General features: G+C 40.1%; 1 protein-coding gene across 5 annotated transcripts in view; it reads right to left on the bottom strand.

Annotated features, from left to right (window-relative positions):
- ppp1r9al (protein phosphatase 1 regulatory subunit 9A like) overlaps positions 1-13,098 on the bottom strand; it is a 49,929-nt gene that overhangs the window by 14,871 nt on the left and 21,960 nt on the right. For all 5 annotated transcript variants that reach the window (XM_004917713.4, XM_004917711.4, XM_002934607.5 and 2 more), the window contains exons 3-10: positions 11,325-11,457; positions 10,633-10,753; positions 7,317-7,421; positions 4,779-4,908; positions 4,214-4,363; positions 3,283-3,336; positions 1,019-1,248; positions 25-121 (exon numbers count right to left, since the gene is read on the bottom strand). In XM_004917713.4, coding sequence (XP_004917770.2) covers positions 25-121; positions 1,019-1,248; positions 3,283-3,336; positions 4,214-4,363; positions 4,779-4,908; positions 7,317-7,421; positions 10,633-10,753; positions 11,325-11,457 — 1,020 coding nt within the window. The remainder of the gene's footprint in view (positions 1-24; positions 122-1,018; positions 1,249-3,282; positions 3,337-4,213; positions 4,364-4,778; positions 4,909-7,316; positions 7,422-10,632; positions 10,754-11,324; positions 11,458-13,098) is intronic.

The raw sequence follows: 13,098 nt of genomic DNA, 5'->3' as shown, positions 1-13,098 counted from the left end.
AATTGACATGCACCGTTGGCTTACCCTGCTATTTAGCACATTGATTTTTTCTGTATGTAGTCGGTCTTTTTCTTTTAAAAGCTCATTATGCTCCACTTCATTTTTCTCAAATTCCAGCTCCCTAAAAGCAAATTTTAACAGAAAAAAAAAATTGTACTTAAATTGCACACATACTATATAATACACTGGGCCACAAAATTGGATCATCCTAATCGTTTGGCTCCTGGGCCAAATATCAAATTATAAGCACAAAAACACTTCTGTGCCTTGATACAAATGAGTGAAAACTGCCACACACCTTGTTAGCACCTACACTGTACCGAACAGTGGCCATTCACAGGAAGATTTGCTCATTTGACGAGGTCACCAAATGAGCGGACCTTTTCCTGATATGTAATATCGAATTACAATGGAGGGCATAGACGCCATCGGAACAAGGACCACATCAATGAGCTGATGTGGTCCCCGATACGACGGAAAATCAAACCTGCCTGGACGAGAGCTGGCCAATTTTAGACCAGATATCGGTTGGGTAGGCCCGTGGGGGGTGCCAATATACAGGCAGATAAGCTGCCCAATTTGTCTGAAGGACCAGAATCGGTGGCTGAAATCTGCCCATGCATGGCCACCTTAACTATACATATTTAAAGAAATGCTCTGTGTTGAGAGCATGCTATACTTGACAGGCTATAAAATCAATAGTACAATATTTACCTGCATTTGTTGGTAGTGTATCTGCATGGTGTATTCAAAAGGAGAACAGTACAGTTCAAGAAAAAGAAATATAACAGAGAGAAAACAAAAAAAAACAGACCATAGGCAGAGATGTACAGCTCTGTCTTAACTTTTGACCCCCCAGATTTTGCTGAATTACAAAACCTAGTGCCTAGACATTTGAGGCAATACTAAAGGATGCTGTAGTTCTGCAACATCTGGGAATTAGAAACAGGGTTCGACAGAATAATCACAGTGAGGATTTCCAGTTGATATTTTGCCATTACAGAACCTTGGTACTCACTTTATCTGAAAGTCTTTGAGCAATTTTTTGGCTTTGGCATATTTCTTTTCCAAGGCATCATATTGCTCTTGAGTCTCTTTCAGATGCTCATTGACCGTTTTGCAAAGTGCTTGCGCCTCTAGCCAGTATGTCTCCAGCTTTTTTATTTTTTCCTTATTTTCCTCAACAGATTGTTGGTATTTCTGCTTATTGGACTCCCAGTCTAACTTTTCGGCTTCAGTGGCTTTTATCTTAAACACAAAATAAAAACATTCCGTACATAAAAATACATCTTGCAAGGAGATGAAGGCACCACGTAGGCAGAATGGTAAACGTAGCAAAGGTTTAATTTGTATACACTCTATAACATTTATATAAAGTTGCAGAGTCTGCAACATAACACATGTAAAAGAACCTGAAACTACCAGCCTACTTTTTTTTTATTGATTGTAAACTCTTTAACTTATGTGTCATTTAGTATCTGTATGGCACTGGCAATCTGTGGATTCTAGAAAATGCCAGAGGGGCTGCTAAGATATCATAGATGGACAATATTTATTGTGCCTATGTGAGGCTGTTTGGGTCTCTGTGTACTTGAAATTTAAGGGCCTATCTGAATCCCAGCCAAGACCTGCTATATGTAGTTTGTCAGTTCTATTGTACAGCACTGCTGAATATGTTGACGCTTTAAAAAATGACTAGTGCAAAGGAATCAGTCATAATATATAATGTATTTTATAATCAAATTAGTGACAGCAAAGGCAGATTGTATTTTAAAGGAACAGTAACACCAAAAAATAAAAGAGCTTTAAAGTAATACAAATATAATGCACTGTTGCCCTGCACTGGTAAGATTGGTGTGTTTGCTACAGTAACACTACTATAATTTATATAATAAGCTGCTGTGTAGCCATGGGGGCAGCCATTCAAGCTGGAAAAAAGGAGAAAAGGCACAGGTTACATAGCAGATAACTAGATAAGTTCTGTAGAATACAATAGTGTTTTATCTGTTATCTGCTATGTGCCTGTGCCTTTTCTCCTTTGAATGGCTGCCCCCATGGCTACACAGCAGCTTATTTATATAAATTATAGTAAACTTTCTGAAGTAAACACACAACTTTTACCAGTGCAGGGCAGCAGCACATTATATTTTAGTTAGATTTACACACTTTCATTTTTTGGTGTTACTGTTCCTTTAAGGGGGCCAATGGAAATTATGCTTGGCAAAGGCAGCAGAAGAATGGATGTTGAGCTAACACTACAATCTGTGAGATGTTAAACAACAAAGGGCCTATATTCTAGTGTCCTCAAAATCAAAGTCAACTCTGCCTTGCTTCAATTTTACTAGCAGCAATGGTTTAAACAGGCCAATCTAGGCATATGGTCATCGAAGAGTAGCACAAAACTGTATGCAGCTTTATAGAACTATACAGAGTGCTCCCATCTGTATCCATACATGGGAGTCAGTCTGTAATACAGCTGCATCACTCATAGCCTGGATTAGCTCTCTCCACCTCCATAGCAGCTGTTTGTGGTGAACCACAGGCTGCAATAATCCCCATGCCAGTTCCATTCCTCTAGAGCGGAATACAATTTCCGTATTAGAACTTTTTTTTCCAGTAAGGGGCTTGAAACAAGCATCTATGGCAGGAATCCCCAATCTTTTTTACTCATGAGCCACACTCAAATATAAAGAGAGTTTGAGATCAACACAAGTATGCAAAAGGTTTATGGGGGTGCAAAATATGCCGTGATTGGCTACAGGTAGCCATTATGTGGACTAGCCTAAAAGAGGCTCTTGCTTGGCAGTACATCTGGTTTAATGCAACTAAAAGCTTGACTCCAAGCCAGTAATTCAAAAATAAAAACCTGCTTTGAGGCCATTGGGAGCAACATTCAATGGGTTGGTTGGTGAGCAACATATATGGAACATCAATGGAAACGCCTCCCCTTTTTCTTTTAAATAGGAATTTTGGCAGGTATACTTTTGCTTAGGATCCCAAAAACAATTCTGAAAGTCCCGCCGGCATGTCCATTTAGGGCTCATTCACATTCATGCCTGGCTGTTTTTTGGGCAAATAGTTAAATCAAATCGTATTGACATTGGATCCTTTGATTGAACCAGCAGTTAATCAGAAGACAACAAATAGGATCTGGATCCAATATAAATATTTAGGAACAGACTCAGGATATTACTCCCCAAAGACAAAACTTTCAGTTTGGAAAAGATAAATGATATATGGTATATTTATATTTGGACTGTGTGCCCCAGCACAGTAACTTACCCTTTCTTTCAGCTGATTCACTTCTGCCGTAGTGACAGCATGTTTTAGTTGAAGCTAAAAAGGAATCAATAAACAGAGTGATTATAACAGCTATAATGTAGATACATTTATCTATGGACTCACACAGCTTATATTTGTTACAATTACTAAAACAGCAGCACATTGTCTCCTTCTGGCCAGAAGTAGGGTAAAGCTAAACTCAACCAATCTTGACTGCAGGAATAACTTAGTTAAAACACAAGTTGATGTCTTTACTGTTTCGAACGGGTCGATTTCTCAACCTGTGATAAATATACCCTTGCCTACAATTACCTTTAACTTTAAAGAAAAATGCTCCTCTAAACTGTTCAGGAGCATCATGAAGCCTTAAAAGACCAGATCCTCTTGCACAGCCCACGTTGGCCCAGTAAAACCTATAACCCATTCTGCAATCAGCTCTCAAAGGTCTAAAATTAGATAGAAAAGCAGTCATGTTAAGCTTTTTCCCATTATTTCTGATTGCAAATGATTAGAGCAATGGAACAAATTACCAATTGTGGCAGTCTGGGAAACTATTTTTAAATTGATGTTTGTTGGAACAGCATTAAAATAAAAAGGGCAGAGAGGAACACGCATAAAAGCAGAATTACACTGCAATCATTAGTGTTCAGTAAAGTAACTATGGCAGTTTAATTTTGTTTTTAGTTAATCGTAATTGTGGGCTGCAGCAGAGCACAGGAGACCTGAGCGCCTTGATTTGTCTGCACTATAACAACTGTAATGTGAAGATTATGGGGCTCATTTAGAAGACTGTGGGGCTCATTAGGGGCCAGCTATAGGTTTAACAACGAAGGCAAACATCTGATTGGTAACCATAGGTTACTGCTCAGGGGCAAATTTGCCCACTGTTTATAAATGAGCCCATGTGTGTCTATGTTTATTGGAATAGTACCTCTTTAAATTTAAGTGCCAGCTGTGATGAATCCATGTCCAGAGATATATCAGAGTCTTCACTTTCTGGCAGATCAAAAACTTCTACTGATTTCCCACTATGTAAATCGGATCTCAGGTCATCTTCATCATCTTCTTCAAAATCTTCTTCCTGCAGGAGATGCAAGTAAATTTGGCTTTCCATAAAGCTGTACTGCCACAATGACAGGCTTAGATAAGTAAGTGCTGCCTGTTTGTGTCAACATGGTCATTATTCTAAAATTTGAGGGTCTTATGTAAGAAAAAAAACAAAAACAATGGCTTGCTGTGAGAACCCATATGCCAGCCTGGCTTCCAATGCCATTCAAATCCTGCCCCTTTTGTGTGTGTCAACCCCAGACTGGACTCCTACCTCTCCTACCATTATGGTGAATCCAAAACCATGATAAAACTTGTATTAGCTGCAAGGATAAAGTAAATTTACTGCTGGCTAATAAAAACAAGATGTACCCCCAAGACCCCTACATCAGTCAATTCTGGATTTGACCCTTAGCTGCAAAACATCAGTAAAAAAATCCCAACAATACCTGGCCCGTACTGCCCTCTGAGTATTGGGGATCATACAGTTGCTGTTGGCATCTTTCTTGTTCAAGCGTTTCGCTGATTAGCCGGGCCACTTCACTCTGCGTCCCTGGTTTTTCTCTCCCAATAAGAAATCTTTATTTAAAAGAAAAAACAATTAAAACATCAATATTAGAAAAACAGTTACAAATAAAAATAGAACGCAATTAAAAGAAGGCTTTATTTCTGGTATTTGATGAGCACCCCTTTAATGGCTGCATGCACAGGAGGTTATACAGGGCTAGTTTAGGCACTTCAGGTGCAGCATTTTTAGTAGTTAACAAAAGTGTTTTACCCCAAACAGTTCCCCTAAGGCTGATGCCACACAGGTGTAATATCGGCAAGCCGGAAAAAAGCTTGCCGAGAATACACTTACCCTACCTTGTACCTGCACCCGAATGAATGAAATACGCTCGGGTGAAGGCACATGTAGCCGATATCTGCCAAAAATGCGAGACCTCGTATCTTCGTCAGATATCGGCTACATGTGCCTGCACCCGAGCGTATTTAATTCATCCGGGTGCAGGCACAGGTAGGAGTGTATGGCGGTATTTTCGGCTTGCCGAAAATATACGCCATAGGCTCAGTGTGGCATCAGCCTAAAGGTGGCCATACACGCACCGATATTATCGTACGAAACCTCGTTTCGTACGATAATCGGTGCGTGTATGGCATGTCAGCGAGCCGACCGATATCGCAGGAAGCTGCTGATATCGGTCGACTCGCCGATCGGCCAGGTTAGAAAATTTTGATCGGGCGCCATAGAAGGCGCCTGACCAAAATTCTCCCTTCAGAGCTGAATCGGCAGAAGGAGGTAGAAATCCTATTGTTTCTACCTCCTTACCTGCCGATTCAGCCCTGAATGGTGTGTGGCGGATCTGACGATGTTTCGTGCGACCGACGGTCGTACGAAACATCGTGAGATTGCCACGTGTATGGCCAGCTTTAGACTTGTTGGATGATGTTAATATTAGTCTACGCGTCGCTGCTTCGGGCGCTTCCTGTATCTTCCTGTGTTATGGATAGTTTTATACTCAATCACATAATTGAAATATATGAGATAGTCCAAGAATAGCAAGACATGCAGAAATATTTTCAAAATTATAGAAAACAATTGTTTCCATGCATATTTCTTAAGTAAAAAAAAAAAATAGGGTAATCTTTAATAATTAGTGTTCCTTTAAAATGCAGAATAGATGCAGAAATATTTACGCAGTGTAAGAGTTAAGGGTAATAGCTGATGAGATTTGTTGTCTGTAAGAAATCTGCGTTACCCACAGGTGACAAATATCCTGAAAATACATAAGCATTTGGCATCCATCTGAAACACCAGCAGTAAGTAAAAATACGAATCGCGCAACCGCCGGTATCTGAAGAAGGGAATTTCCGGTGTTTATGCAATTCATATGTTCTACCACCGGCGATTCACACTGATAACAATGCTAAGGGATTTTGTTAAAGAGTTTTGTTGCTTGTGGGTAGGTCAGATTTCCCACGACTGACTAATTCCCCCATGTGCCTTGGGTGTAATACTGGACTATAATTTAAATGAATATATCGGTATTTATTCCACAGTTATTCCCATGTAAAAATATAGGAAAGTATTTTCTTTTAGTCAATGGCTGTTAAAGGCTCACTCTGGCCTTGTCTTTGCTAAATCAGATTTTACGGTTTCAATGTTTCAGGTTGCATTCATACGCCACATTCCTAATGGCTTTTCACTAGTTGGAAGTCCTAGGGGGATGGGTGACAAGGGAATTTGCTCTCAAATGACTTTTTTTCCAATGCAACATAAGTAATTTGAGAGCACTCACTCTAGCCACCCCCCACCCTGATGACACAGACCTACAAAAACTAAGCATACACAGCTCAAATAAGATGATGTGACAGAGTTACATAAGCCTTGGAGAAATGGTTATTCACAGTTTCGGTTTTTGAGTATATTTACTTAAAATTGCTGAAACCATTGTGATGCTTTAAGGTGGCCATACACGCTACAATTAAGTTCTTTCCCACCACTATTGGTCGTAGGATGAACTGCTCCCACACGCTACTGATGTTAAGAGATAAATCGTCAGACATGCGGGTAAAAACAAAGGAATTCTTTACCCCATCTGCCGATTCAGCAGTAATGTTACAATATTCGGGCACCTTCAAAAGCACCTGATCAAAATATTTAGTCCTCCCAGATTGATTTATTAATAAATAATGACAGTATCCTGCTGGCAGCTGTGGCCACCATGTTAACTGCTTAGGCAACGCATAATACACAAAGCGGTGATGCCAGCTGGAAGGTTACTGAAAATACTCAAAAATACAGAAAACCATAGATTCTACATTCTACAAAAAGCAAGTGGTTAAGCTATTAAGTAACAAAACAGCAGCAACACAATGACAGCATACCTCACACATTTAATCCTTCCAGTAGAAACAATAGCAATTCAAAGGTTAAGGCAACTAAATCCTAGTTGTATATGAAGCCAAACAAGGAGACTGTTACTTACCTAACTGCACCTTGGGTATTTTTAAGCACTGTAGCTGCAAACAGTTGCGTCACCCCAACTAAACTTGTACCGTCCACCTCGACTATTTGGTCATTAACCTGAATACTGCAAATTGAAAACAATATTCTGTTAAAATAAAAATTACCTGTCAAATGAATGAATTTGTTAAAATTCCAGTGAATATTTAAGCCCAATATGGATCTGAAGCCTAACAGATGTTTGTGAATGGTTTTCAATCGCAAGCTATGGGGAAACTGCTTCAATCATTAACAAGATTGGGCAACACAATCAATATTTGCAAAACAAAAAAAAGGGGGGGGGGGGGGGGAAGAGAATGCATTACTCTGTCTGGCCAGGACTGGTGTGTCACTATTGCACAACATATAAATATCTGTTTGAAGAAGAAAATGTAACTTCAACAACAAAGCAATATGAAATAATATTACAATGACATTATTTATGGGCAGTTAATCATATAGTAGGAGAGGGATTACTTTTTGCAACTTTAGAATATATACAACCATTAGGGCAATGACAGAGGAGGTGCTTTGTTGCCTGCGGAGATCACCTCTACTGCAGGCGACAAAAACGTCTGACAATAACTTTTATTCCAGAAGAATGAGGACCACCGTATGTAAAACACTTTAAATAGGCATTCTTCCCAAATCTTTTACTAAGTATTAGGCACTCCCTACACACTCTGGCACTTTTGGACTTGAGCGTCTACACCACAGATTTTTACAAATTGTGGCAGAAAAAAATTAAATATTGGGTTATACTGGCTCAAAGACCAAAGAAATTCTTGTTTGAATTGTTTTACCCATGGCTTGTTAAAACATTCTAATCATTTAGACTTATGCCCCATGTGGGACCCAATGCTCCTAAAATCTTCTTTATGTGGCTGCCTGTTCTGTTTTATTTGGATTGTGTGCTGATGGAGTCCATTGTGTGTCTATTATTGTAATATACTTGAAGATGACGACATTTGTTTCTGAGATTTTTTTTTGCTTTCAGGTATATATGCATAATACTTAAAATTACAGGCGATACATAGTTTATGTAACGATGAAGAGAGTCTTTATGTTGCGAAATTCTTCAAATATATGCATGTACCTTGTCCACAGGTGAGCAAGCATAACAATTTCCAAGCAGAAGATACCCTAAAGGTAAGTGCATAATAATTACCTTATTACCTGTAAAGTAAAGGGGACCATAAACGTTAAGATCCACTCATTTGGCAAGGTCACCAAATGAGTGGATCTTTCTCCTAATATGCCCAGTTAAGGTGGGCGATATTGGGCTAATTCAATCGTTTGGCCCTAGGGCCAATCAATCGAATTGAAAAGACAGGTATTGGAGCTGTCGGAGTGAGGACAGCTTCAATGAGCCAATGAGGTCCCCAATCTAATAGGAAGCCCACTGGAGGACGCCATATGTGGGCAGCTCAAATCAGCTGGTGGGATGGGATTTGCAGAAATCGCACATCGAGAGGCAACGTTGGCGACCTTGTCGCCGCGTATGCCATCCCACCGGCGATTTACATTTTTGCCGGTTGGATGTCATATCGGGGAGATTAGTCACGGGCGACTAATCTCCCTTGTGTGCCACAGCCCTAAGATGGAGAAAAGGCACAGGTTACACAGCAGATAACAGATAAGCTCTGTGCCTTTTCTCCTTTGAATGGCTTCCCCCATGACTACACAGCAGCTTTGTTTATATAAAACTATAGTAGTGTTTCTGAGGAAAAACACAACATTTCTACCAGTGCAGGGCAACAGTACATTATATTGAAAGTACTTTTACACACTTTAATTTTTTTTTTTTTTATTACTGTTCCTTTAACCCCCTCCTACACTGTTTTCAACATCTATTATTTTATTATTGTTTATTTATATCACCAAACCCTCAATGTAAATTACAGTCATTGTCCTAGTAAGCCTCATAGTATGTGGCTCTGTCAGTATGAATAAAAAAAAAAAAAATAGTAATCAAGGCTGCACGCTGTATCTCTACCTGGCCTACAGTTTTCTTGCTACTAAATTACTGTTTAAGGAAGCAGCAGCATGCAGAAATCATTGAAGAGCAGTGAATTAGGACAGGAAGGCAGATAAACCCAAAACAATATCACTATTTCACTTCTAGTATGTCTCTTTAAGAATGGCCACTTACATGGGTTAAATAAATAAAAGACATACGACTAGCTGACATCTAGAGTCTCTGTGGGTAGTTGCTATTATCACAACTGCTACTGTGCATCAGATCAAGGGCAACTAAATCTACTGTGAGCCCTAAGAACTAAAGTCAGCCTAAAGGAAATGGTTACTTCGCAGTTTAGGGCTCTGGCACACGGGGAGATTAGTCGCCTGCAACAAAAACTCCCTGTTCGCGGACGACTAATCTCCCCGAGTTGCCATGACCCTCGCGAGTCTTTTTCGGCGATTTCGGGAAATCGCGCCACCGCGTGTGCCATCCCGCCGGCGACTTACATGTTCGCCGGTGGGATGGCGGGTCATGGCAACTCGGGGAGATTAGTCGCACGCGAACAGGGAGTTTTGTCGCGGTCGACTAATCTCCCCGTGTGCCAGAGCCCTTAGACTTCCTAGTCATTTAACATTAGCACACTCTACAAAGGAACATATTAATGTATTCAATGGTGTGGCCCTAAGGTTTATTTTTAGTGCCAATGCATTTAGCATGCATGACTAAGTAAACACACATCCCCAGAAGCATGCAGCAATACACAGTCCTGTCTCGCTAATTAAGGCTGCATTCAGCACAGTATTTCTCTATTCCTCACGGAGCAAAAGGTGGTTTCTGTGAGAACTAAATGTTCATCTCAATGGGATACATGCTACCTATGGCAGAAGCTGACATGTTCATGTGGTGATTACTCTGAAACGTTCACTTGAACATTCCTGAGTTGCCTCCATCTGAAACTTTGGTTTTTGATTCCTGGCTTTAAACAAGAAAATGAAGCCAGTTTCACTTTAGCACTTCCTGATCCTGCAGACCATCATAGGAACTGATAAAACTAATTACCAGTCCACTGTGTAGCACCTGAAAATGAGCTGCTCAAAGTTACTGCTTAGACAGGGTGGCCTTGTATATATTAAAGTAAATAAGAAGAAGCCTGCAGGCTAGGCAGGGCATTCTGGCTACAACAGAGACTGCAACAGTTGACTGTGTTCCAGGAGATCAGTCAAACAAGCAGCAACCAACTTTAGTTAGGATACTGTATATTTCTTTAAGGGAAAATTAGAAGAAGAATAACTACCAGAGATCCCCCTTCAATCTTGCTTACGATAAGAGAACTTACCGGCCATCTCTCTGTGCTGCCCCTCCTTCAGTAATAGTTTTCACAAATATTCCCAACTTTTCCAAGCCCTGGTCTGCGCCAACACCCATACCAATGATGCTAATGCCAAGGCCACTGTCACCTGATGAGAATGAGAAACGGAAATGTTCACAAAAGGAAAGTTTTATGTATGACATTACAAAGGCACAATGCAACATTAAAATTCATGCATCAGCATTCTAACTAGTGCCAATGAACTCTGCTCAGCCATTCAACAAATGGCTCATAATTGCCTACCCTTCATATAGATTGACACATTTTACTGTAAGTGCATAAATTAAATGACTTACCCTATATCTTGAAAAATGAAATGCAAACAAATGCATTCATAAGATTCTAAAATTTTACAAACAAAATGATAAGGGCCGTGTCCGACAGGGAGATCAGTCTCCACGCAACAAACCTTGTCGCGGGCGACTAATCTCCCCGATATGCCATCCCACCGGCTACAATGTAAATCGCCAGAGGGATGGCACAGGTAGCGCCGAAATTTCCTCTCAAGGCAACTTCGGCAAATCGCTGCACCGCGTATGCCATCCCACCGGCGATTTACATTCTAGCCAGTGGGATGGCATATCGGGGAGATTTGTCACACAGCGACTAAACTCCCCGTGTGTCACAGCCCTAAAAGTGTGAAGTTTAAATGTACAGACCTTTTTCAATCTCTACTGGAAAAACATCCATTTTTTCTACCCTCTTCTCCAACTCATATTCTGCAGAGGCGGCGACTGGATCAACCTCTTCGTTACGTCTGTCATAATCTTCATTTGAAAATGTGCTGAAAACCTGGAAATTGTAAAAATACAGTAAGTACAGTAAGTATTGAAAAATTCTTTTGACATTGGTGAGCCGAGCAGCATTCGTCTACCTTAGTGCCACTCTGCCAAACATTTGTACACTCTAGGCTTATGGCACACATAGTAGATTCTCGGTCAGTGGATAAAGGAGAGGCTGAGACCCCCTACGCTGGAATCAGCACACTTTTGTGTCTGCACCAGTCACTGTGTTGGGCCGACAAAAGGCACACAAAGCGTATTTCAGCCAGACAAGTATGCATTTAGCGCAGAAATCCGCTCTGTGTTTCTGTATGCAGGCTGATGCAGTTGGAGCCATACACTAATAGTTCTGCTCATATGGCAAGGCTAAGGCTAGGTCAAATACTGTATCCTAATATGGACCTTTGTAGACCTGTCAGGAGAGAAGACTGCATCAACATGCTAAGGTGGTGCTCATCTAGTGGGATTTTCTAACCTGCCAGACAAATATCCAGACAATTTTTCAGCCAGATATTGACCAGGCAGGCAGAGTCATGCACAGGCCAAAAACCTGTCAATTGGGCCTGAAGACACCAAAGCAAAGCCACCTTAGGAATAGAGTGCATATTGTTCTGGAAAGACTACTGCAAAAAGGAAAAGAACTTGCCGGCAGTATGGCAATACATTTAAATGTAGAAGTAAAACTAAACAAAGAAATGACAAGTATAGGAAGGTCAATGAGATCACAAGAAGGCTTAACCCTAGAGAAATTATTCTATATAAAAAGATAAAAGTCCAGATATACAAAAAAGAAATGCCCCATTTTACTATTAATAGAAATCTTAATTGACATATATATAGATTTCAGCTTCCGTGAGCAAAAAGTTGTCGCCATCATTTGGAAATAAAAAAATTCCTTGAGTTAACGCCTACTAAATCCACAGCTAAAAGCTGAATTATGAAGGCTCTTAAAATTTAACTGAGTGGTAACCGACAGTTAATTTGGGTTGTGACCCAGGGGTTAAGAATCAATGAGTTAAACCGTGAAAGAAAAAGATCTGAGATGCTGTGGGTAACTGCAGTGATGCCATTAATTAAGCACATATGTGAGTAAATCAGCACAAGAGGGTGTTTAGTTTTGCTTTTACTAATGGCCTCATAGATTTTCTCAACAGTTTTGACATCATTGTGGTGCCTCAGAGATCAATATTATACAAATCATTGTGAAATTATCAACTCGTATTTTTTTTTTAATTTACTTACTCGAGTCAGGAGAACAGAGTAAAGCAAAAGAGACTGTTTTAAAGTCACAATATAACTATGCTAAAGCATGCAGGAAGACTGCCTTTTGTTCTACAGAAGGTGGGGATTGCTCTGGTGCCCTACGTTTAGTTTCTGATACATAGGTCCATTTCCATGCCAGTTAGTGTGAAGAACAGGCCACAGGTAATGCAACCGTGGAGGTCCCACTAACTGACTCTCTGAAAAAAAACAAAAACTGTCTTGTCCATGTAAATTCCAAATATGTAGTAAGCTAAAAAAAAATTATTTTCAAACTGCACAGCCTAGGGTTAGTGGGGGTCAGGAGTAATATGATGCTTGCTAAGTTTGGTTATCTTAAAAATAACTTCAATAGCACACATTCCATAGCAAAAATGGGGAAAAAAAACCT

This window comes from Xenopus tropicalis, chromosome 9, assembly GCF_000004195.4.
Source record: "Xenopus tropicalis strain Nigerian chromosome 9, UCB_Xtro_10.0, whole genome shotgun sequence".
In the NCBI taxonomy this organism is placed as follows: domain Eukaryota; kingdom Metazoa; phylum Chordata; class Amphibia; order Anura; family Pipidae; genus Xenopus; species Xenopus tropicalis.
Note: the sequence above shows the minus strand (reverse complement) of the source record. Positions and strands in the feature narration are given on the sequence as shown.